General features: G+C 46.2%; 2 protein-coding genes and 1 long non-coding RNA gene across 11 annotated transcripts in view; 1 reads left to right on the forward strand and 2 right to left on the reverse strand.

The window, feature by feature from the left end:
* XRRA1 (X-ray radiation resistance associated 1) overlaps positions 1 to 1,440 on the forward strand; it is a 36,330-nt gene extending 34,890 nt beyond the window's left edge. Inside the window, exon 19 of the mRNA XM_083736135.1 lies at positions 810 to 1,440. Coding sequence (XP_083592261.1) covers positions 810 to 1,105 — 296 coding nt within the window. The 3' untranslated portion in view covers positions 1,106 to 1,440. The remainder of the gene's footprint in view (positions 1 to 809) is intronic.
* Positions 1 to 25,984, reverse strand: part of LOC310843969 — a 336,267-nt gene that overhangs the window by 155,614 nt on the left and 154,669 nt on the right. The gene's annotated exons all lie outside the window — the stretch shown is intronic.
* RNF169 (ring finger protein 169) lies at positions 2,975 to 24,729 on the reverse strand. 9 transcript variants are annotated; one of them, XM_083736820.1, is made up of 8 exons: positions 24,506 to 24,527; positions 24,208 to 24,253; positions 17,612 to 17,688; positions 14,075 to 14,221; positions 11,646 to 11,758; positions 10,787 to 10,883; positions 5,829 to 9,492; positions 2,975 to 5,683 (listed from the first exon to the last, which is right to left on the reverse strand). In XM_083736820.1, the coding sequence occupies exons 1-7, from the start codon at positions 24,518 to 24,520 to the stop codon at positions 8,287 to 8,289; spliced, it is 1,701 nt and encodes a 566-aa protein (XP_083592946.1). In that variant the 5' UTR covers positions 24,521 to 24,527; the 3' UTR covers positions 2,975 to 5,683; positions 5,829 to 8,286. The 9 variants fall into 9 exon arrangements, with proteins under 9 accessions (XP_083592946.1, XP_083592953.1, XP_083592951.1 ...); XM_083736827.1 differs by lacking the exons at positions 24,208 to 24,253; positions 24,506 to 24,527 and adding an exon at positions 24,573 to 24,729; XM_083736825.1 differs by lacking the exon at positions 24,506 to 24,527 and having other exon boundaries at positions 24,208 to 24,391.

Below are 25,984 nucleotides of genomic sequence, written 5' to 3' on the forward strand. Positions count from 1 at the left end.
GGCTAAGAAGAGATTAAGACTCACTCACACAGCAACGCTAGCCTGTTTTCCATCTAACCTCCCTTGCTCCTCTCTCGCAGCTGGCAGAGGCAGAATACAGTGGTACCTCGGGTTAAGTACTCAATTCGTTCCGGAGGTGCGTTCTTAACCTGAAACTGTTTTTAACCTGAAGCACCACTTTAGCTAATGGGGCCTCCTGCTGCTGCTGCGCTGCCAGAGCACAATTTCTGTTCTCATCCTGAAGCAAAGTTCTTAATCCGAGGTCGTATTTCTGGGTTAGCGGAGTCTGTAACCTGAAGCGCCTGTAACCCGAGGGACCACTGTACATTGCAAATGCAATGAAAAATAGACCTGCCTGGCTGCAGTTTGGTTCTGTTAATAAGAACACAAGAGCCTGCTGCACGGCCAGTGGCCCATCTAATGGAAAATCCTGTTCTAACAGTGGCCAACCAGGTGCCTGTGGGAAACTGGGAAGCAGGATCCGAGCACAAGGGCCCTCTCCCCTGCTGTGGTTTCCAGCAACTGGGATTCAGAAACATTGGATGCAGAACAGAGCCATTGTGGTTCGTAGCCCCCGATAGCCCTCCATGCATTTGTCTAATCGTCCTCCAAAGCCATCCCAGTGCATAGCTGCCAACGTTTCCCTTTTTTTAAGGGAAATTCCCTTATTCCGAATAGGATTCCTCGCAAGAAAAGGGAAAAGTTGACAGCTGTGTCCCAGTTGGTGGCCATCGCTACCTCCTGTGGGAGTTCCATAGTTTAGCCGTGTACGGCATGAAGAGGCTCTTTCTTCCCCGCGTTCTTTGCAGTGTGCATCCTGCGGAGGAAGAAGGACAACTGGCGTGAGTACCGGAAGGCCCTGGCGATGCTGAAGGAGTTCCGGAAGGAGTACAAAGCGGCAGTGGCCAGCTGCAACAAGCAGGTGGAGTCCAAAGCCATTAGTAAGAAGGGTACCAGTGCAGAGACGAGTCAAAACTTGATGCTCGACGGTCTCCCTGAGGCTGAGTTGGGTGGGCAGTCGCTTGAAGAATCCTCGGTCCCTACGGAGGAGAAAGGACTTTCTCCATCCAATCCAAAGAAAGCTCAATTTAAACCGGACTGCTGAGGAACCGCCTCTTTTTACAAGACATAGAGCTATTTGCTGTATTTTCCGAAGAGTCCCATGTCCTAGGAGACCATAGTGGTGTAACTAGCAACCATAGGAACGGAGGTTACCTACTTCCAAAACCCTCTGTGAAGGTTTGACCCGCTCAGGGTTACAGGCTAAGAGTAGTTCAGGCTCCACTTCAGTGCAGACGTTCAGAAGCGCAACAGAAAACCGACGGGAACCGCTAGGCGCACTCCGAAAGGCTGTTTCAGGATGCAGTTCCCATCTAAATCATGAGACTTGAACCCGGGCAGCCGCCGCAAAAGCAGTGAAATAAATGTGTCATGGTGGGCCTCCGGTTTTATCAAATGACTACGGCCTAAGTCCCCCCTTTTACAATTGTTCAGATGGAAGAACCTTGGTAGAATCTGTTGGGAGGGGGAAAGAAGTCATGCCAAGACAGCTTTCCATAGAAGCAATGACTGGCACAGAAAGGCTTCGTCACACTTCCAGTGCCTTATTGTAAGACCCCAATTGCCCATGTAGTTTGCTAGGCATTTCCCCACTTCCCTTCTGCTTGCCCCAAACCAGGGGTGTCGGTAAAAGGGCATGTTGTCCCTTGCACACTTCTTTTGCTTTGCAGGTTTAAATTGCCCCCGGCACCTCATGACCGCTTGCCCTGACTCTTTCCTTTCCCCTTAGGCTGTGGCTCTAGGGGGGGGGAAAAGGAATTAAATATTTAATCCTTAAGGTAATTGTGCAGTTAATATTCTGCTTTATGTACCCAATAATCCTTCAGATCAGTTAGCTAAACCCCACCCAGGAGCAATTCATGGGCCAAACCTCGCTGTTTCTTTTACCAAGGCAGAATTCCCTCTTAAGACCACCCAAGGTTAAAAGGGCAACCATTTAAAACTAGTACAGTACTGCAGGGAGGGAGAGGCAGGAGCAATGGCTGCCCAGCGGCAGTCTATCATGTACACCCAGGACCCCACCTAGTCCCATTCTTCCTCATAGTCCAGACTTCCGAGTCCCATGGCTTTTCCCCCATGAGCTCACGCAGAATGGCTTGGCTTCCTCACACCGAGTCACCGTCATGTTTTCTCTAGATTCAAGCACTTCTCTTTTGCCCATGCGTGGGAATGCCTGCAACTCATTCCCTGGGCATGTACATGGGAGCATGAAGGTACATGCACAGAGATCGGCTCGGCCTGTCTCCTCTGTGAGCCCCCTCTCTGGAGCATGAAGCACATTTTACCCTCTATTTTTGTTGCAGAGAACTCTCTAAAATTCCTTGAAACCCAAGCCAGTCTTGGGGCTGCATTCTACCTTGTTGATACAGTGGGACTACTAGACAGAGGTAGGGAACGAATTTTTGCATGCATAGGCTACTGAATGTGCGTCTTGAGTAGCCCTTGGAAAATTCTAAGAAACTTGTAAGTAGATGGAAGAAATAAAAGCATCTCTAAAGAGGTGTTAAAATCACCACTGCTGGATCAGCATGGAAGATGGGCTAAGTCTCCTCCCCCTTCCAATTTATCTGACTGCTAGTTAAGTATTGATCCTTGTTCAGGGTGGCAATGTAGGTAAAGCTACACTAAAGGAGGTTGTGGTTGAATATCTACAAAAATGATCCACTCTCCACAGTCATTTCCTGGTCAACTCAACTATCTTATTTTAGGTGGAGGGGCTTGTCAAAGAGGGAGATTGAGGAAAGCATGCAAATTCATTGTGTTAGAATTAGTAGCTGGGTTGGGTTAAAGGACATCCACTTTTCTTTTTTACTGTTGCAAATCCCCTCCCCCCACCCCCAAAAATCCATTTCTAACAACTTAGTGAGGGAGACTTGTGTACCTTTACCCATACATACAGACAGACACACATTCGTTTCTCAGTAAACAGATTTGTTTTATCAAAAAATCTGATGAAGCCACAGTGATTCAGTTGCGATCTCAAAAATGATGCTTTGTCTTGTACTGCACTGGTTTTCAAGTACCAAGCGGAGGATACACACCAAAGCACAAAATGATTTAAAGCATACTGGGGGTGGGGGGTGTTGAGAGAAGGGAATTAGATAAATGCAGCAACATCAATTTTTATGGGAACAGTCTGACAGTAAACACCAGTAGAACCTAGCTTACACAAAATCCCACCAATGGTAACCAAAAAAAGGTGTTTTCTTTGTTTGCATAGTGGATAGCTAATTCTATACCTGCTTGCAGTGTTTTAAATAGTTGGAAAAGGAACAATATTTTCCATCAGATTCCTAGTAACACAACATTTAGGAAGATGGCGGCACCAGCTGTAGAGTTCAGCAGTGCAGTTTTGACCTTACTGGGGAGACTCAGCACAGAGTATCTCGCAGACCAGCGTCAAAATTGATGGACTTTCACATCCAGTCAGTTCTTGGGCAAGGAATGTTACTTTTAAGCGACTGCATCTGGTCCTCTCCGAGAGCTGAAACTGGTTTTGGGTGGCACCTTCCTGAAGTCAAGGCCGCCTTAATCAACCGGTAAAGATGAAAATCAAGATGCCAGCGTGATCCTTTTTAAAAGCCCAACAAGAAGCGTTGCAGGTGCTCATTGAAGCAATGTCCAGGTTTGTTTTTTGTCTTTTTTTTGGGGGGGGGGAATCAATGCATTATAGAAAGTCTTTAAGGCTTGTACTTTCCTCTTCCTTTGCCTTCATTGAGAGAACTTCAACAAAGTGCTTGGGTTTGACCTGTAGTCCATGACATGCCCCACAATACATTTGAAGAGAAAGAATACTGACAGTTATATAATAAAATGCAATACAATCATCGTACAAAATCCAATCTTTTGGCACTTTCCCCATCTTCGCTATTTCCACCAACATCCGTAATCAACTGAAGAACTTGCATTGCTCCCTTTTCCAAACAGGGATATCCAGGAGGGTCAGAGTGGATTTTCAGGGTCAAATTGTGTCTTTGGCAGCTGCATTCATTCACTCACTGTCAAGATCTCTTCCCCCCCCCCCAACTGAGCTATAAACAGAACCCCATTTTTAAACCTCATCAGGAACCAGAAGTCTGACAAAGGCAAGAGCCGGTAAGCAGGAAGTTCACACCCACTGACACTTATGGCAAGACACTCTTTGACCTCTGTGGGTACGTAACGGGCCCAACGGTAGTGCTCTCCTTGATAAGTAGGCACGCCTGGGTCACTTTCTGACCAAATGAGGGCAGATCTCTCAAAGGCAAGGAAAACACAAAAACTCCGGGCACACTTTTAGGCTATGAGGTGGGCAACCAACCCTGCAAGATTAAGGCCCCCCCACATCTATCTAGACTAAAGGGCCCCGTTAATACATTCAGTGGCCAATAGGCTCATATGTCCAAAGAGATTTGTGTTTGGCATCAGGTCGGCCAGAACCTTGGGCAAAAAGCACTCTAGTAGTAGTTTGCAACTGCCCTACCCAAGGGCCAGTAGAGAAGATGTAAGGGCTACACAGCTACCCATTGTCAGATTACATCCCTGCAGTGTTCATCGCCACATCCCCCACTAGCCAATGATGCATGACGGGGAGGTTCACAGCCATGACTTCATCTAACAAGTGATCTCTCGCTCACACACATGTACACACACACACACAAACGCGCGCAAGAGCCTTGTTTGGCCTCCTACTCCTGAATCTTGTTCACATCCTGAAACAGTCATGTTTGCGTTCCATACACACCCCTCTTCCGCAATGCCTGCATTTGAAACACCAAGCTGAGGCCACTCGCCCACTGATCAGATCCACTTGCAGAATGTGCTTCGGTTTGGAGCTTCACGCAGCAAAATCGCAGGGGATAATATTGCTCGAAGCTACCAACATGAGTGACCAAATTGTGGAAGACAGGAGTGCCTGGCATGCTCTGGTCCGTGGGGTTACAAAGTCGGACATGACTAAACAACAAATATTGCTCCTTGTTCCCACTTCCAGACATTGCCCTGGATTACAAGAGCATATAGCAGATCTCTGTTTGCAAGAGGGCTAGAGCTCTTTTGCAACTGGGGTGTTTCCTTCAAAAAGGAGGAAAGTCCCAGAAGGCTACTGGGTGCCCCTTAGGCCTACTTCAATAGTCCACTGCAAGGAAGTTAAGAGCCAAATTGATACATCGCTTTGGCTATGTGCAGGTGTGCCATGCAGGTACATTACATTCTTCAGGGTGCTCAGATTGGCTTCGCTTTCCTTCCGAGCGCATAATCAGTCAAAAACCTGGGATTGTTCCTATATAATTTGTGGAGTTGTCCTTTGTGCCTCTTATCATGAAATCCTGATGACCCCACAAAGAAAAGTGCAGCCATAGGCAATCTCTTGTCTGAGACCACATGGACGGCACTAGACCTTTTCACAGCATATCCTGGAAGGAGACCGCTGGTGTGAAGATACCACATGGGTAAAGCTTTGCTTCCCTACCTTTCCACAGACTGTCAAGACCTTTTCCAAATTCAGTCAGGGCGATATCACACATCCGACTTCGCCATTGCTTCTGCCATCCCAGTTTGCCAACAGGTGTACCTGGAGGATGCCCTGTGTTTCTGGCACTCACTTAAATCACTTGTGCACCCTGAGGGTGTACTGATCAAAAGTCTAACATCCGTGGGTGAAGAGGCCTTCACTCTCACCCATTCATTCTTACCAGTAATGAGACATGGCAGAGTGATATTCTCTGTTACTCCATGTCAGCCTCAAGCTGGAGACTTTAGCATTCATCTCCTGCCAGGGCCTGTGGGGCAAAGGGAACTGGGCCCTAAATGGGTCTTGAGCGCTGAGCCCCTGCAACATGCACCGGGACAACACGGAACAGACAGCCTGACTACCTGTGTGCAGTAGTGCAACAAAAATTATGTGGAAATCCACATAATTCTTCCAGTGATGATCCTAAATTCCCATTAAGAAACATTATCATCAGCTCACCCAAATTATGCTACTTGACGTGCGATCACTTGGAAAAAGTGCTCTACATTCACCAGAGATTATGCTGAAATAAGCATCTGAAGTGAACTCATACTTTCCAAGTTTTTAAGGCCCGGTTCTCCTCCTCTGAAGTGTCTTTCCAATCCCCTTTTCTTACCAAGGACCTGAAAAGGTCTGGTCTCCATAAGGGTTTCCTTACTGTAATGGCAGTCTTTGGCATGTTGAGAATAATACCGATTGCTCCCAGGTTTTCAGCAAGGAAACATTGCATTTTACATAAGCATTTTCTGTCTCTAACAGATCAGCAAAATTTAATGTTGCAATTCTACTCAAGCTTACCAAAAATTGAGCCCCACTTCCTTCTAACTAAATATGATAGAATGGTAAGGGCCTAAAGAAATGAAGCAAAAGTGAAACCAAAACATATTCTAGTTCTGTTTGCCAGGAAAACCAACCAATCTGGAATTAGTTCAAAGTCCACCTGAACACTTTCCTCCACATAATTTTTAGAGAATTCTCTTAAGTGCCGTATTTGCTTGGTCCAAGCTAGTGTCAAAAATGATGCTAGACAGTGCAGACCGCAAGAGCTCTGCCCCTCCAGCAAACAGCTGTAGAGAGGAAGTTGCAGGATAACCAAGGAAACTCCGCAAGGCAGAGTTGGAATGAACGAGTCAGGCTGGAAGACAGGTGGGGGTAGCTCTCTTGTCAGTGATTGATGAAGCCTTGAGAAAAGTATGCCAAGTTTTAGCTTCCCACCTCCAAAGGGATACAGCAGCACAACACAGAAACCTGGGTCTACAAGTGACTGTTGAAGTGCTAAGTGCATTTTTAAACCGCAACCTGTTTTTAGAGATTACAAGTTTCCACCCATTGTGAGCTTCTTTGGCTCTAACCATACTAGGACGGTGTACTTATAGACTATTTACTCTGTATTTCACCTTTTGTGGCTTTCAACTTTCCTTGAGCAGCAAACCCAGAGGCCTCAATGTCAATCTATCATGCTACATAGTTCAAAGGGGCTTAAAAACACTTACTCCTAGCGTGGGACAAACCTAGCTGATTGCAGTGGCCACTTCTGGAGTCATCATTTTGAGTCAACTTATCCTCTTCAAATTCTTACGATAAAGCAGGCTTGTGAAAAGCCTATCTGATACAGCAAAACTAAACAAAAAACAAACCTCTGCAGCACACTAGACAACAAGCATTGCTGAAGAGATTGTAAATATGACACACTTCCACATGTGGAAACTTTAACTTGTTGACCAAGTGAGCACTGGTTAGGGCGGGTGTCCAGAAAATACTACCAACACCGCCTATCTCCAATTTAAAGCCCACTTTAAATGGGACAGTTTAGTCATCTGCATTGGGCCTTTCAACTCAGCAATCTCAAAAACCAGACAATGGAAGAGTTCAACAGAATCCACTCTCCACGGCCATCTCATTCACACAACACACATTTCCAGTCACATAAGTCATTCCACTGCTGTCATAGTTTATATCCCCAAAGCTGTGCATGATGAGGACCAAGAGAAAGGCTTGGGATAACAAACAAATTGCCAGGTAGTGAGAGAGACTAGGTGCAATTTCTCTGCCTTCAGTTCTGTCTCGCCAGAGTGGGAAGACTTGTAGCTGTACTCTGCAAATCTGACTCCTATTAACATGGCCTTGGGATCAAAAAATAATCTACGGCAATGCAAACGGATTGTGCCAGGTGTTAAGAGATGGACAGCACAAATAGCAGCCACAGATCTGGCAAAAGGTTATTAGTTTGGGTTTTGTATAAACAGCCCTCCATAGATGTGAATGCTCAATAATACACTGTATATTTAAACACATTCCTGTGTATCCCACAGTTCAAGCGACTGGCCTCCCTCCCTCTCAAGGCTGCTCCTGAGGTAAGATCACTTACAGCAACTGGTTTCAGTGACAAAAAATGCCAATCCAATAGTGTCATCTACTCGCAACCTGGAAGCAGTTTGCATACCAGTGGGACTCAGCTGTAGACACAGGTCTATGCCCTTCTGATCAGTGAAATTTAAATGCATTCCTGTGAGTGGGTCTGAAGAGTCTCAGAAGCAACTTCAGTAAAAAGAATAAAGTGTAGCCTACATCTGTGCAAAGACCTTGACTGTAGCGTGAACTGGATTTAACTCACCTTACCATAAAAAAGGAAACGCAATTGGGGGAGGTAGGATAACTAAACAGGTCTTCCTCCTTCCCAGATCATTTTGACCAACCTCACATTAACTAGAAAAGGCAACATTGTTCAATAAGTGCTACTTTGCACCCGTGATGCTCTTTGACCGCAGGAAATACTGATCTGCCCTCCCTTTCCGCCTTGCTACTGTCCTGTTCTCGCTGTCAAACTTCCGTTGGAGCTGCAAGGCCAGCCGGCGGTCTTCCTCCTCCTGCTTCAGCCTCTGCTCCACCTCACTCCTCCTCCTCTTCCTCGGAGGTTCGGGAGCAGCCAGCACCCCATGGTGACAGGCCACCTGCCTCAGTCTCTTGACCGAGCCGGCCTGTTCCAAGTGCTTCATTTTGCACTGTCTCTTTCGGCCCCTCCTCAAAGGCGAGGCCTCGTCGCCCAGGGCTTTCTCGATACAGACGCCGTTTGGGAAGTTGCTCCGCTCACTTTCGTTCAGGTACTTCAGCTGCTTCCTGCCGGCTGCCTTGACTGATGGGCCGAGGGCCCCGTTCTCTGGAAACTCCGAGCTGACTCTAATCACTTTCCGGGTCACCATTTTGGCATCGACGTTCAGACACATTTCCGTCTGCCGCAAGGCTGCTTTTGCGCTGGGGACCTCAGAAATCCTGGTGTTTAGGGTGCTTTCGTTGGGTCTCGCTACGGGTGCTTTGGGGTAATCTTCCACCGCCTCCAAGTCTCTCCTGATATTGCCAGAGCTTTCAAACTTTGAAACACAGACGGAAGGCGAACAGTCTGTCGCTGCCTGCCCGTGCGTGATGCTTTCAGGGGGCAGCACATCGTTTGATATCTGCAGGGGCTCTTTGACGAGTGAGTTCGCGCTAGGAACTAGAAAATCTTCCCCCGCCTCTGGGGCCAGGGATGTTAGGGTGGCTTTAGAAAGCGTCTTTTTCACCTGCCGTTCCTGGAATATCTGCTCCCATTTTTTCAAGATCCTGGGACTGGCTTCGTAAGTGGTTGGCTTCTGTAAACTCCTCGTTAGGTTCCTCGGAGTAGACTTGATAATCAGAGGACTGAGAACTCCACCGTCGGGAAGCTGCTTTGGAGGTGTGCAGGGGGAACAGACAATGGGCTTGAAGTGATTGAGTTCTTCTGAAATGCTGTCATTGCTCTCGGGGCTGATAGAGCGCTCTGGCTTCTGGAGGACGGAGAAGGAAGCAGCTGCATGGAAGACAAGGCGCTTATCAGCTGTTAGGTCTGGGGCGGAGAGGCAGCGATTGTTCTGGGTGGACGATAAAACTCCAACGAGGGGAGCAGGCGCGCCAGATAACTGGTTTATCTGCAAGGAGCAAGTGGGTATCATTATTAACTAATTTACACACAGCTTAATGCCAAAAGGGGTTTACAAAGTACAGTGGTACCTTGTTTTAGAACCACAATCTGTTCCAGACATCCGTTTGTAAACCAAAACAGGTTGTAACCCAAGGCGCGCTTTCGCCAATGGGGCCTCCAAAAAAAATTTGTTCGCAATACAAATAAAATGGGTTGTAATCCAAAAAAAGGTTGCAAACCGGGGGACACACTTCCGGGTTTGTCGTGTTTGTAATCCAAAACATATGCAAACCAAGACGCATGCAAACCAAGGTACCACTGGATAAAAACGATTTTCACAATTAGGTTGAGAACTGCTATTGCTGCACATTAACATGGAAGGCAGATTCAGGGTAATAATGAAAACAGCTGTAATGCAGCCCTCCAAGCACATTACAAAAAAAAAGGCAAATTCCATGTTATAGATCATTAAACATGGGGATGGGAAATAAAACTGTCAATATCATGACGACGTTATACAAAACTATGGCACAACCACACTAGATGTACTGCGCAGTTCTGGTCAACACACCTCAAAAATGAGATTGGAGAGCTGGAAGGTTAAAAAAAAACCACAACTGAAGTGATTGTGGGGCTGGAGCAATTCACCAAAGAGGAAAAGTTACACAACATTTGGGGATTAATTCAGTAAAAAGGTGGATAAAGAGGGAGGCATGATAGTGGTGTATAATGATTATGGATGGTGAAGGCAAAGGGGACAGAGACAGAATAGTGCAGTACAATAGTAAGAACCCAAGGTTATTTGATGAAGCTAAATGATGGAAAAGAAGATAGAAAGAAGAAAGTTCTTATTCATACAGTGCAGAGTTAAAACTATGGCATTCGCTCCCAAATGATGTAGTGATGTCCCAAACTACAGGTGACTTTAAGGGACAAATTCATAGAGGAAGAGGCTCCCACTGGTTGCTAGCCATGAAGGCTGCGTCCAACCTCCACTACAGGAGGCAGTAAAAGCCTCTGAAATGCCTCTAAAAACCAGCTGCTGGGATTTGCAACTAGGGAGAGCACTATTGCACTCAAGTCCTGCCTGGGGGTGTCTTATGGGCACCTCTGTGAAAAGCACCCACAGGACCCTCTGCGGTAGTAAAGGAATATGTCAAGAAACACACAGTCAGTATTACAGAAAGCCAGCAGATGCAGCAGTCCCCTGGTCAAATCAAAGACTCTTTACTATATAGCTCAGGATATTTTGAGGCAGTGGAACCCAACACGATAGCCACCATTTTCAAAATCATCATCACCTTTGTTCTGACTGGAGCTGATCTTTGCCTGCTTTTGGATCTTTCGCGAAGGGTATCGTTGCAACTCTGGCTCCTTTCTACCTTGGAGCTCAAGCTTCTAAAAAAATGTAAAGAAAACAAAAGTTTAGTGGGAAAAGCACAATAAATTAACACAATGCCTACATAATGCTATCATTAAACACCCGTTTGATCTTTGCGCAATATCTTCCTCTTTGTCTCACTTGGGGGAAGGTAGAGGCACAGACCCACAGTATATATGCAGGTAGACTTACATGTATTGAACAAGGTACTGTTCTGGTTCAGCTACATGCCCTCTATCTAGAAATCATATTTCACTAGTTTTAGTTTTATTGCTTCTAACGGACTGAGCTTTATTTTAAATGTTGTGAACCCATTAGTAATAAGGATACTTCAGATATGGTATAAAAACCATTTATTTTTTACTAATGGCCCATGACCTACAGATAGCCGCCTCACCCAGAACATGAAGGGGCTGTGAAATCTTTATAGAGAGGAGCTCCAACTGTTCAGCATTTCTGGTCCACATGATTGCCAAGAAGATTGCAAAGCAGGCAAACAAAATCCAGCTAAATTGTCCCTTCACGCAACACTGCCCCCCCCCCCTTACAGCTCCACAAAAACCAGGAGTCACAATTTCCTTGTGCCCCAGTCCCTGTAACACATCTGCTTAAATGTGCACACAATTTCGAAGTGGCTTCTAATTGTACAAATTCTGGGCCACTATAACACAGTCCAGAGTCATCTGCTCACTCTCCTAATATTCCCTGCCCCACCTACCTCCATTGCCTTAGCTGGAACTTTCCCCTGAAGACAACCCAGAGTGTGACCAAGGACTTACCCTGCCACCAGTGCTATTGAGTAGGTGCTTCCCTTGGAGACAAAAGCTGACCGATGTGCAGATTTGCCCTGGAATGGTTCCTCATTCTCGGAATCAGAGAGGCGTTCCGGAAACTGAAAGGATCAAGGAAAGATTAGTTGACACTTTCCTTATTTATAACAATATTTTAAACCGCCAACTCACAAAAAGTACCAATGTGGCATACAGTGGACCACAAACAGCCTCACTCTAGCAATTCACTACTTCTTCCAACAGTGTTTTGAGCCTCCGTTCCGCAGAGCAGTTACGTTTGAAGTACGCACCGAGCAGAGGGGGATTTGTTGGCTGTAACCAAATTTGAGACAACAGGAGAAGAACAAAAGAAGAGCCTTTCTGTTGGATCAGAACAAAGACCCATCTTGTCAAGCATCCTGCTTCCCTTGGTGGCGAATTAGATGCCCCTGGGAAGCCCGAAAGCATGACATGGAGGCAAACGGCTCTTTCTTCCACTATTTTTTCCCAGAGGCTGGAATGCAAAGAGGCTGGAATGCAAAGAGATACTGTCTGAAAGTGATTTACGTCATCGTCAAATAGATTTCTACATGCTCATAACTGCAAAGTCTTAAGATGTAAAAAAACTCACAACAGTAAAATCCTGACCAGTATATAGCCATGGTTTCAGAGTTAAGGGACTAATATACAGTGGTACCTCGGGTTATGAACTTAATTCGTTCCGGAGGTCCGTTATTAACCTGAGGCGCACTTTCGCTAATGGGGCCTCCCGCTGCCGCGCGATTTCCGTTCTCAGCCTGGGGCAAAGTTCTCAACCAGTGGTACTACTTCTGGGTTAGCGGAGTTTGTAACCCGAAGCATTTGGAACCCAAGGTACCACTGTACTATGGCAGCTATGGCTATCCACGACTAATAGTCATGATGGCTAGATTTATATTCAACATCACAGGGAGTATGCCTCTGAATACCAGTCACCGGGGAATTACAGAGGGAAAGGGATACTAGCCAATCCAGTTTCTATGCCTGGGTCCTAAAATCCTTAGCTCATCAACATCCCATGGGAGATTACTCTGTACTTCTTGATACACATGTCTGAAAGCGAGTGCTACTGAAATCAACTTGGCTTTCTTTTGAGTAAAGCTTTAAGGTCCAGGCTGTCATCTAGTTAAATCAGTGGTCGGCAAGGTTTACCTCGCTTGGGCTGGTTCACTCCAGCGGAGATTCCTCCGTGGGCCAATTGCGCGTGTGTGAGAGAGAGCACGCCCGCGGTTTCTGGAATTTGTGCAGACATGATTTCCGGCGCCGTGGAAGCAAGTCCCGACACCGTGCTGTGCTGTGCTGGTTTAGCACAGTGCACGGGACTTGCTGAGCAGGCAGCTCAGTTCGGGGGCAGCTAAACGACCCCCATGGGCCACTTGTGGCCCATGGGCCTTAGGTTGCTGACCCCTGAGTTAGATGCCCCGTTCTCCCATCCCACTCAGCATTCTGTCCGCACATTCATGTAGTTATAGCTAGGGAGGAGGAGCCTGCTCAGCGCTTTCAATCCCTGCAGTCCATATTCGTGGAAATCTTTGTCCTGTGTTGGTTCACACAGCTGAACAACAATATCTGTGGCTTCCTACGGCAAGACGTTCCAGAGGAAACAAGGTCTCAAAAGTTCCCCCTTCAATTCTGCACTGAATTTGTTTTGGCATGAACCTGACAATAAAGTCCCAGGAGAAGACAGTGTGCCATCGTCACGTGACATAGTCCCTAGTGTCTGCAAGATATTTCTAGGAGGAACACCCAAATTATTGGCTTCTGCATTAAAAGCAGCGGTATTTTTTTTATCCTACATCCACCATATGGACTGTAACTTATGGTTACCAGATTTTTTTCCAATGAATCCGGGGACACTTTTTTTTTTTGGAAGTGGAGTAGCAACAGGGAGTCAGTAGTGGGGATGGCGAGGCAAAAGACCCTGGGCCCAAGCACACATGCATATTGTATAAAGGCGCAAAGCCCTTCTTTTGCACCCTGTAAAACATAAACATGCAGAGCAACGGCTGCCCACCCGTGACTCCCGAGCCTCCTCCGATCAGTCAAAACAAAGGGGGAAGGAGGCAGGAGATGTTTACTGCTGGATGTCCCCAGTACTCCTTTGGCAGTGGCAGTCAGCAGCCAGAGTCAGCCTGGTAGCGCAGTTGGCTCTGGCTGGCTCCGGGCTGCCGCTGCCGCGTTTCCCGGGGACAGATTTGCAAATCCGGGGAAATCTGGTAACCCTACTGTAACTAAATTGTAGTATTTTGGAGGGGGGGTCACTGCACATGTTTTGCCCAAAAAAGGTTCAATCTCTGATGCCTCCAGGCTATCCTGGCTGTGGCAGGTAGGTATATAGGGGGGGTTTTTTGGTGGTGGTGGGGAGACAAAGCAGCATAGCACAATCCACAGTTACTTACACGTTCCTGGGTCATTTTGACCATTAAGGACTCCTCTTTCTTCTGATCTTCTGTTTTTCTTTTCCCTGCATCAGTAGTGTCCTCAACAATCAGCTTGTGAATAAAATCATCAGAGCTTCTCTCTTCTTGCAGTTTTTCATCCCTCAACTAGAAGCAAACGAGAATTCATGTCCTGGTTTAATCTTGCTTTGGCTGCTGCTCTTTTTTAAAAATGCAGCTGTTTTATTACTGCGGCTACATTTGGGTGCCACAGTTAAAGAGATCCAGTTACAGATAGGTAGCCGTGTTGGTCTGCCATAGTCAAAACAAAAAATACACTGTTTCAGTGTATCTGAAGAAGTGTCCATGCACACGAAAGCTCATACCAAGAACTGACTTAGTTGGTCTTTAAGGTGCTACTGGAAGGAATTTTTTTTGTTTTGACTATGGCAGACCAACACGGCTACCTATCTGTAACTGGAACTATGGAAGGCACCCCATTGAGCCACATGAAATGGAAGAGAGTCGTCAACAGGCTCATCACAGCTATCTGCCAATCACCCATTCCCACCACCCTTCTGAGTAATACCCCTCCCCACCTTCTCACTATATAGAAGGGTCTGGAAACTTCTCTTTCAGTGTATCTGAAGAAGTGTGCATGCACACGAAAGCTCATACCAAGAACTGACTTAGTTGGTCTTTAAGGTGCTACTGGAAGGAATTTTTTTTGTTTTGACAGTTAAAGAGAGACATTGACCAATTGCAGTGTGTCCCAAGATGGGCGAGCAGGATAGTGAGGAGACTGGAAACCAAACTGTATGACAAATGATAGAAAGACCTGGATCTCTTTAGCCTGGAGAAGTGACTTTTACACTGATTTTAAGGCAAAACCTTCCAAAGCAGTTAACGTAACTTTAAAAACAAAGCAATCTATAGAAATACAATAAAACAGCTGAACAACGGTAACGTTAAATCCAGATAAAACACATCATCAAAACCTGAAAACACTAAAAGGTGGAAACAAATAAAAATAGTCTTCACCTAGCACTGAAAAGGTCTCAGACCTTGCAACATGTAGGCCTCTCTGAGAAGAACATTTCAGAATCCAGGTCCCACAATCAAAAGGCCCCTATTGTGGTCACCACTCAAGGCAGGGGGACCTATAAGAGGACCTAAGTTGGCTCAGGGTAGCCATTTTAGAAATATAATTACTTATTTTTGGTGTTGCAAGGTTCTGCTCTTTAAAAAATAAATAAAAAATAAGGCAGTTATCATGGGGAAGACTGGAGCTGCAGCTCTTCGTCATGCAGAAAAGTCTCAGGACCCATCCCTGTCATCTCAGGTAGAGTTGAAAATGTCTTGTCTGAAACCCTGGAGAGAGATGGCCAGTCAGTGTCGACAATATTGAGCAAGATTGAGCAAAGGTCTGACTCCTATTTTCCTATCTATTGTGCAAAAATTATAGTGAAAAGATCAGGTGTAGCATAGGACTAAATCCCAAGACTTGGCAGTAACTCCTGAATTTAGGCACTGGACAATCTATATGTCCCACCTGAGCATAGGTTTAGGAATCTGCTTCCTTTGGCCACAGTTTAAAGTTCAGAAAAGGTGTTTAAACATTGAGAGGAAGCACATCTAAGCTCTGCCAGTGTGTCTGAAGAAAAAGAGCAGGGCCAGCAAGCCAAACAGGAAGTGGACAAAAAGCTGTCTCCCAACTGCACACGTGGCAGAGTCAGAGCCCCAGAAACACTTGAGAACATTTTCTCCTCAATTGCTGTAAAGAAAATCATTAGAACTATTGCCAGAAATGCTTCTACAGCATGAAGAAAATAGTGCAGTTTCAACAAGGAAGCTGTGTAGGATATGCAATTCCCAACTTCCCTTTCCTAAAGTCACCGGGCTTCTGCTGCTGAAGGCTTTAAAACTACAAGATCTGTATAAGGAATTCAGTATTTCACCTCTATGATACTGCATGCATAACATTTCTATTTCCCCCCCCTCTGGTGGCCAGTAGGCAACTGTGCTATCTTATTTATAATCCTGCAGTTTTGAATGAATCACCCAGAAGGCTCTTCACGGAGGATTAAAAACTAATAACTATTTCTACTGGGCAACTGGGTGCTTTACCAAGCAAAGTACATGGGGCCTAGAGTCCCTCTGGAGAAAATTTAAATGGTGGGTAGCTAGGGGACTGCTTTGCAGTGTGTCCAACCACCCAGGGAAAATAGTTTTGAGGAGGAGATGGTAGGGGCAAAAAGAGCAATGGAGATGGAAAAAGAATGATGGAAGAGGTGAGGGTAATGAGCAGAGCGATAACGAGGAATGAGTTAAGGGTGTAGGGATCAAGCCTGGTTTGCACAATGTCTTCCGCCCCACAAAAGACAAAGCACTTGCACAACACAGGTACACACAGCACCCTGCAGGCATGTGTCCTCCTTGCTTTTCCATGGGCCTGGCAAATGTAGAATCCCGTGGAAATAAAACAAAGCAACCTGAATTTATAACAATGATAATTTCCCCAGCCACTCTGGGCGGCTCCCAACTGAATATTAAAAACATGATCATAGAATCATAGAGTTGAACCATCGAGTCCAACCCCCTGCCAAGCAGGAAACATGATACAATTTGTGTGATTTTTACAAGGGATTCCCTCGAACGCGTCCATGGATGCGTACTGTCATTTTGTTGGCACCCCATGTAAAAATCACGCAAGAGACACAAAGATCCATGACTTGGATCAACATCTGTGTGTCATGACAGCACTGGGAGTGGCAAGGGAAGAAGAGAAACTGAGGTGTACAGCTCTGGCACACTCTCAACATTCCACAGGTCTACAAGGGTTGGGAGCTCTTGCAATAATAATTTGCAGAAAGCATGGAAAACATTGCGCAGTTATCTCCTTTGCTCTACCTAATCTCTTTCTCTCATCCTCTACCAGGGCTGAGAAAGATTCCAACAAAATGAAACAGAAGTTCTCAACTGTGCCCAAGCAAACCTCCTTAGTCAAGGAAGAGAACAACAATTAACATACTTTAAATTGCCCTCAGTAGTAAAAGACTGCCCAAATTCACATTTACAGAGATGTGTATAAATTTGATGTAAATAAATGGATAGACAGATAAATAATTGATCTGACATCCAGAAAGACAAGACAACAGAAATCTGCAAGAGTCTACGGCATGCCTTAACACCCCTGAATGCAAAATGCTTATTAAAAATAGGGTATGGATCCTATCAAACCCCAAGAATACCTGTCAGTACTACAAAAGGATTAGCACAAAATAAACACCGGCTCTATGCTGGAGACAGATACACACTAGGCAAATGTAGCAGTGACTGCTTTAAACTTTAACAGCCATAGACCTAGAACAAGGGCAGGGCACTTCTGGCCCTCCAGATGTTGCTGGACTCCCAACTCCCACTAAGCCCCACCAGAAGGTCCAAAGTGTCGGGGAAGATGGGTGGTGGACTCCAGAAACTTCTGGAGGGCCACCAATTGCCCATCCTGGTCTTGATGATATGGCTGCAATAATTTATCACAGAATCCAACTGTCTTACCTTTCGTAGCTGGCTTTTGTATTCCTCATGCAGCTCTCCAGGCTTGCTTAACGTGATGGGTGCTCTGAATATAAAATCTGCAGGCAGAAAGAGGGGTTGGAGGAGTTGTTTAGCGTTTTGAGCATTCACAGAAATGCAGCTAAGCATGGTTATTCTTACTACTATAGCAGAAATGTGTTTTTTTCCTCATACTGGGGCTCACCACAAGGAGATGAATCCACTTGGCAACTGCATGCTAAAATAACGATCCAAAAAACAGCCCCTGGCCTCTCAAAACTTTTTTAAAAAATCAAGTGCAACAATGGTAGCCTACCTATGCAACTTGAGTGAAACTAAGCAGGATTCGCGCACATAGATGTCCTGCTGTTGGAGAGCAAAATGTCGCACTACCTCCTGTGCCATCTCTAGTAAAAAGCTCAACAGCAACTTTAAAAACCACACCCACTTTGGCAAAACACATGCCCAGGCAAGTCACTCTCTGGAACCAGAGATTCTCTACAAAGGAATTCAAGACCAAGTCATCCATAAAGCCATACAATTTTATCTCATCATGTTTGCAAAGAAGAGACTATCGCAAAACAAATATAAGTCACTGATAAGAAGCTGAAAAGGGACAGGTTAGCCAATCCACAATTTGTGCCCACACAATACCACCAGCTAGCTTTAAGAAAACTTTCCACATTTAAGTTACCAAACACAGGACCCATTTCAGTATCACATGGGCATGTTTATTTTCAGACGTTAAGTGTGTGGACATGAGTGCAAGAAGCAAAAATAAAAAATGTACCGTGTGCCTCTGTCACTGCCCCATCTTCTAGGCATCAGCTTGGACTACAAACAACCATTTGTGATATACTGCCAGGTCAAATATTATGAAGCCATTATCACAATACAGTGGTACCTCGGGTTAAGTACTTAATTCGTTCCGGAGGTCCGTTCTTAACCTGAAACTGTTCTTAACCTGAAGCACTTTAGCTAATGGGGCCTCCTGCTGCCGCTGTGCCGCGGGAGCACGATTTCTGTTCTCATCCTGAAGCAAAGTTCTTAACCTGAAGCACTATTTCTGGGTTAGTGGAGCCTGTAACCTGAAGCGTATGTAACCTGAAGCGTATGTAACTGAGGTACCACTGTATTAACTTCAAACTGGTTTTGGACGATTTATCGACATATTGCCCAGCCCTAGATGACATGGGGTGACATGTGTACAGCGCCCCAAAAAGGTGCCTGCATCCAGCATTGAATGTACATTATCACACATGCGTTATGGGACTTATGTCAATTCTTCCCCTAACAAACATTTGAAAAGTCAGGATTTGCCAGAAAGTCAAAGTGTCTCTAAATGTGCTCTCCTTTATACAAAGGAAGCCTGTCCTGAATTTCCCTATCACTTGAAAGGGAGCATGATTGTATAACAGAGTGGAAATGCTTAAAGGGATCCACGTCTTCCTCTCAATAGTCCTTCCTAGTGGCAAAATGCATCTTTTACTTTCCAGACAGGTTAGTTTGCCTTTCTTGGCACAAGGTCACGATAAATCTACGGGGAAGGAGCATGCGTGTGCACACACATCAAGATTCCCACACCAGCAGCACCCATAACACAGGCATGCACAAAGCTACACAGCCAGTCAGCTGTGAGCAAAATTTATCTGCCGGGACCCAGGGAAGCCTCACAACACGTGGATTTTTTTAAATTTTTTTTTTTAAAATCATTTAATGGTTTAGCACCAGTGTTGAAGCAATGTTTCTTCAACATCAACTTTGTTGGACTGGTCATGTTGTATGGATGCCTGATTGTCTTCCAAAGCAACTACAGTGGTACCTCTAGATACGAACAGGATCCGTTCCGGAGCCCCATTCGCATCTAGAAGCAACCGTAACTAGCAACAGCACATCTGCGCACGTGCGCGTCGCTTTTTGACACTTCTGTGCATGCACGTGATGCCATTTTGAGCATCTGCGCATGTGCAAGCGGTGAAACCCATAAGTAACAGAGCACAACTCGAACGCACTCAACCCGAAGCTCATTCAACCCAAGGTATGACTACTCTATTCCGAACTTAAAAATGGAAAACGTAATGCTGGTGGTCAACAAAAGAGGTTTAGAGACTGTCTCAAGGCAAATCTAAAAAAATGTAGTATAAACACTGACAAATGGGAAACACTGGCCTGCAAGCGCTCCAGTTGGAGAACAGCTTTTACCAAAGGTGTCATGGGCTTTGAAGAGACTCAAACTCAGGACACAAAGGAGAAACGTGCTAGGAGGAAGGCATGCCTGGCAAATCCACACCGTGATCAACTCCCGCCTGGAAACCTGTGTCCCCACTGTGGAAGGACATGTGGATCCAGAATTGGCCTCCACAGTCACTTACGGACTCACTGTTAAAACCGTGTTTATGGAAGACAATCTCACTCGGCTACGAGGGATGGCCAAAGAAGAAGAAGTAGTGTGTGTATGGAGAGACAGATCTAGCAACTTTGTGTACTCATACAAGGTTTCCCTAAGACAAAACAGCATGTCCCCATGGCAGACGTTGCTCTGAAGCGACCCAACATTGGGTTGCATGAAATCTGACACAACTGTTGCTCAAGACTAGACAGAATTTCCTAGATTAACAAAACAAAATCCAGTTTCCTATTTGAGGAAGTTTAATGACAGGGCAGGGCAGGGCCTAAAAGCAGAAGACCCCTTCTGAAGTTTAGCAGGTCAGAGTTTGGTCAGTGCCTAGATGCTTAAAGCTAGGGAAGAAAAATGACTTTGAATAAACTATTTCTTAACATGTTTGTGACAGTTTACTGCGTTTAGTTAACCTGAAAACATGCCATACACAATCTTTTGTCCATTCTGATAATCCAATTTAGATAGAAGAGCTGGATATTGCAAACAAATGTAACCTGGTACATATGATAACAGAAAATAAATTAATTCAAGCTTCATTTGCAATTTCCCATAATCAAACCAACAGCGGAATGTTGCTGTGTACACCCCCCTGCAATTACAACCCCTATTTTGTGTGCTCAAGAATCAGACAGTGACTTCTATTCAAAGCAAGAAAGCCAACCATTGAGATCTGAAGATCCACAAGGCTCCACCTTAACTCTTTGTGTCCCCCTCAGGTGACATCAAGGAGTGGCAAAAGTACAACTTGCAGGCCAAAGCTCAACACAGCATTATCTGAGGAATTCTCCTGAACTGAATAGTCAATTTCAAAAAGCAGTTTTCAGAAAACCTGACAAACTACACCTAACCCAGACTTTCCATCCAACACTAAGCTATTCATTCTTTTCTGTAGTTGTACAGCAGACCAGAACAACCAGAAAATGTCAATTTATGGGGGGGAGCCGATAAAATTAGTGGCACTGAAGTGCTTTTAGAGATGAAAAGGTTTTCAGCGTAGATAACACAAAGTTTTATGGCGCACTGGAATCTAGGAACCTGTTGCACAAGGAACGCTCTCTCAATAACAAGAAAGAAAAAAGAAGGGTTCAGTCCTGAACACAGGTCAGACAAAATGAAGGTAATCTGCTTAGTGGAGATCCAGCCCAGACAAGTAAAGGAAAATGGATCGAAACTGAATTTACTCATGACATCCAATTCAGCGCCCAAGGTAGTGGTGGTTGTTAAAACCCATCAAATCCCTTGCTTTAGGACAGAATAACAACCTTGCGGAAGGCGGTAGGAATTGGAGAATAACAGTAAGTCCAGGTGACCCTTGCACCTTTGACCAGAGAAGGGACAGGGCCATTCCCTGTATACACACCTTAGGAAAATCTTTCCTCATACTATCACCGTCTCAATTCACCAATCATCTTCTTTTGGGCAGCATTATGTGTCCTGCATACATTATGTAGCTCAGCAGGTAGAGCACGAGACTCTTAATCCCAGGGTTGTGGGTTCAAAGCCCATGTTGGGCAAAAGATTCCAACATTGCAGGGGGGGTTCAACTAGATGACCCTTGTGGTCCCTTCCAATTCTACAATTCTATGATTTAATTCTATGTCCAGAACATTCAATACATCTACCCACAAAGTCAATAAATATATGACCAACACAAAAAGCACTTGCTCATCTCCAGAGCATGTTTAAAAGGTGCAAATTCACACTCCATGATAAAACTCTCAAACACACATACACAAAGCCCTGCTTTACACCATGTGAAATATATTTTGGACTAATTCAGCACCATGAGTGTTAGTTGTTTTCAAATACACAGGCAGAGTGACTAAAAAAAGAATCATCTTATGTTTGTGTACAATTGTAATCCATGTAAGTGATTCAAGGAGTGGCTATCGTTCCATCAGTAACCAAAAACAGGAAATTAGCAGACTTAGAAACATATTTTGCATATGCATCATTACACAGCCGACCTCTTGTTCTTAGGAACACCACCTCACTTACTAAGTGTCATATTGTTCTAATAATACTGTGCTCCACAAACAATTAGTGATGTATACGCCTTTTCCCAATGTGCATGACTATCACACCCAAGAACTCACACACACACACACACACACACACACCCCAAAGGCATCCCATTTCTCTTTACACTGTTGTGGCCCATGTGTACAACACAATACTACATTTCTTGGGCTTTCAATGCTACATTCTCCTCTGTCCACCCCTCCTCTCAACACCTGACTCAAAGCAAACCTCAACACACCCAGTCAATCAGGCACTAAATTTATCACAACTCTCGAGACCCACAAAGGCTGTACTTTTTGGTATCTCTGGTTAACACGTACTTGAAAAGCCTCACAGTAACACGCCCATCACACTGCCCATGCCCCATAGCCAACGGATGATCAACCCGTGTGGTGTAGTGGTTAGAGACTAGGAGCTGGGAGGCCAGTGCTCAAATCCCAGCTCAGCCATGAAACTTGCAGGGTGACCTTCGGCTAGTTCTCAGCCTAACCTACCTCACAGGGTTGTTGGGGTGGGAATGGGGAGGAAGAAATGCCTTGAGCAACTTGGGAGAGAAAGTGGGATACAGTGGTACCTCTGCATGTGAACGGGATCCGTTCTGGAGCCCCGTTCGCATCATGAGCAGAACGCAACCCACGTCTGCACATGCACGTGACGTCATTCTGAGCGCCTGCGCGTCAACGGCGAACACCGGAAGTAACCCATTCCGTTACTTCTGGGTCGCGCTGGGACGCAACCTGAAAAGATTTAACCCGAAGCGTCTAGGTTAAACCACAGAGCCTAGGACTTGCCGATCAGAAGGTCGGTGGTTTGAATCCCCGCGTCGGGGTGAGCTCCCGTTGCTCGGTCCCTGCTCCTGCCAACCTAGCAGTTCGAAAGCACATCAAAGTGCAAATATATAAGTAGGTACCACTCCGGCGGGAAGGTAAACAGCGTTTCCGTGCGCTGCTCTGGTTCGACAGAAGCGGCTTCGTCATGCTGGCCACATGACCTGGAAGCTGTACGCCGGCTCCCTCGGCCAATAAAGTGAGATGAGCGCCGCAACCCCAGAGTCGGTCACGACTGGACCTAATGGTCAGGGGTCCCTTTACCCTTACCTATGACTGTATAAAGGCAATAAAGAAAGAAAATTGAACGGGGCATGTCTGGTGACTGTTCCCCTGCCGCTGCGAGGAAGAAATACACACACGGGACTCCTTCATTTCACAAGATACACTTCAGACAGATGCCAACTGTGCCAAGGGTGAGGACAATGCAAAAGATAAGAATGCAAACACAAAGGAGCACAGCCAATTGCAACTGACTGCACAGTATATGTGCTTGTTACACTTCTCCTTTGAGTGCACCAAAGATGTATAAAACATGGACCTCCAGCACATTGCTGATGTTTTAAAACAAACAAACAAATAAACACACACACACTCCAATGTTGTGGTTAGCAAATTCCTTAAAACCATTCTTTTTTGGGAGCCAACTTGTATTTTTTATTAAGAAAGAGATCAATTATTTCTGGGTATTTAACCAATTCTTCCTGGAAATAAAGCCTGAAGGAATCGATTTCAGCAAGACTTGCAGAGAGTGGATAAAAGCAGGTGGAAAACACGGGTCTTTGGGGTCACCTGAAAGGTGGGTCAACACGCATCATCCGGCTCCCTCATTTGCTCTGAAGGCATTGCAAAACAACCACCGCAGCCACCACACGCATCTTAAGCCTGTGTCCATTTAACTAGAAATAAATGCAATTGGGCTTCTCGGGCGAAGCCCCACGCAGAGCTGCTCTCTCCGCGTGACACAGCCCCACGGCATTTCGTGTTTGCATCTTGTGTTTTTCATGTTGCGAACTGCCCCGAGATCTACGAATGCAAATTTAATTAACAAACAACAACAGCCACCTGCCCGCAGGCCCACGCGCCTACGCCCGCCCCCGTGAAATTTACGCATTCACACACGCGCGCCGCGCCTGGGCGCATCCCGACGTGCTTCGCTGGCAACTGGGGCGCCTGTCCAAAAAAACCAAGCACACCCTGAGGCTCCGCTGCCCACGTAGACAGAAACGCGAGCAGGCACGCGCGCGCCCAGAAGACGTCAACGAGTCGCGTGCATTTCCTACTCTCACTCACACACGCACACGTAACCCATTCACACGATACGTTTCGCGCACGGGCGGGCGCCGCACCTCGCTCTGCCTGGGCGGGCGGTGGCGGAGGAGGAGGCGGCGGCGTCTCCCCTTCCGACGGGGCCCGAACCGAGGAGAAGCTGCCGAGGCGGCTGCGGCAAAACGGGCGGCCGGGGCCCTGAGGCGGGCAGCGCTGCGGCCCGCAGGCGCACCGGGGCCCGCGGCCCTCCGCCGCCGCCTCTTTCTGCTCAGGCCCGCCCTGGCGCCGCCTCCTCCGGCCCCGGCCCCGTCGCAGGAGCGGAGGCGGCGGCGGAGACCCCGCGGCCCGGACGCCGAGCGCCGCCGCCGATGCTGCTGCCGCCGCCGCCGCCATTTTCTCACGGCGTGAGGGGAGGGAAACGAGCCCCCGCGTCGGCCACGCCCACCTCCTCCATATTCATGAGCCCCTCCACCGCCAGCCTCCTCCTCCGCAGCTGCTTGTTTGTAATGGTGGCGGCGGGGGAAGGTAGTCCGTTAATGCGCGCGCCGCGGACGACGGTTAGGAAAAGGCGCGCGCCTGCCTCGGCCGCCGCGGGAGCCCCGCCCACTTCTCCCCCACACCCAATAGCCAGGCGAAGGTGGGTCGGCCGCGCCCAGTCAGAGGAGCGGGCCGGGAAGGAGGCTCCTCCTCCTGCTGTATAAGTGACACCGCGGCCCCCTCCCCCCCACCGCCTCAGCCCTCACAGGCGTCGTTCGCTTTTCGCCCCGGTTTTCCCCTCACGTTACACGGCTGCACGTTGTCAATGAACGCAAATAAAGTGACTGGAAACACGCGTGTCTCTGTGTCTAGACATACGCATATTTACACGAAAAGGGTGTATATAACGTGTGTCTCGCATATCACTGAGGGAGAGAATACAGAGACGGATCTCTGTGTGTGTTGTGTAACGGGGTATGCAGATAAAACACTCAGATATTTACAAAAACAACGTTTTTATATAGCACGTGTGTGTGTGTGATATAAAGTCTCAAACTCAGACCCATCTCAGACCTTCCAAGGCTCTCTTTTTGCCTGGGACGTCCCTGATTTACAGAAGCTATCCTAGTTTCTGATTTTTTATATGTACACAGGGTGAGTCTTTTAAAAGAGTATCCATGGGCCTCTTTTAAAGTACTCACCCTGTATATAAAACATTGTTTCTCAGGTCAGCTCCCTATTTGGTTCACTTTTCCTGTTTGCAATGCATAGTCTGTCACACACCAACTATAAGTATCAGTTGAAGCTTTTTACACATGAAAGTCAAAAGCGAGGAAGCATCCAGAAGCCACAAAGAGATGGATCTTGTCCTTTGAGCTCCTTGGAAATTTAATTCAGAACCAGAGATTGTCTTTTAAAGTCCAGCTGGAGTTGACTGTTGATCTGAATTGGACGGATGCTTCAGATACTTTCAATTGTAGCTAATATTCTATATATATATATAGAATTAAATTTCCCTGAATTAAATTTCCAGCTTCATCAAGACTTATTTATGCCCCCAAGCCTATGCAACAGTGGCTTGAACCATTTTTCCCCACTACCCAGCCATTTTGCAGATTTTTCTGCACTGCTTTGAATGTTTTTTATATTGCTGTACACACATTCTGGATATTTTGCGAATGGGCGATACATAAATATAGATACCAATTTATTTATTTTCTAACGGTAGGCAGAGAGCTAGCTGGGCAGTCCCACAGTTTGCTGCCACAACTGAGAAGGCCCTGGATTTTATTTATTTGTTTAAAAGAATTTATATAATGCTTGATTTAAAAAAACAAAAGAAAACAAAACCCCCAAACCTCAAAAGGTTTTTACTGTGCT

Source organism: Podarcis gaigeae (genome assembly GCF_964106915.1).
Source record: "Podarcis gaigeae genome assembly, chromosome: 4".
Taxonomy (NCBI): Eukaryota; Metazoa; Chordata; class Lepidosauria; order Squamata; family Lacertidae; genus Podarcis; species Podarcis gaigeae.

Bases quoted from the DNA above. Each gene is read 5' to 3' on its own strand.
- RNF169 (XM_083736820.1), bottom strand. The intron at 17,689-24,207 runs GTGCGGCGCCCG...TTCTGCCTGCAG, and splicing joins GCCCGCCCAGGCAGAGCGAG to ATTTTATATTCAGAGCACCC. The intron at 14,222-17,611 runs GTAAGACAGTTG...GTTTGCTTCTAG, and splicing joins ACAAAAGCCAGCTACGAAAG to TTGAGGGATGAAAAACTGCA.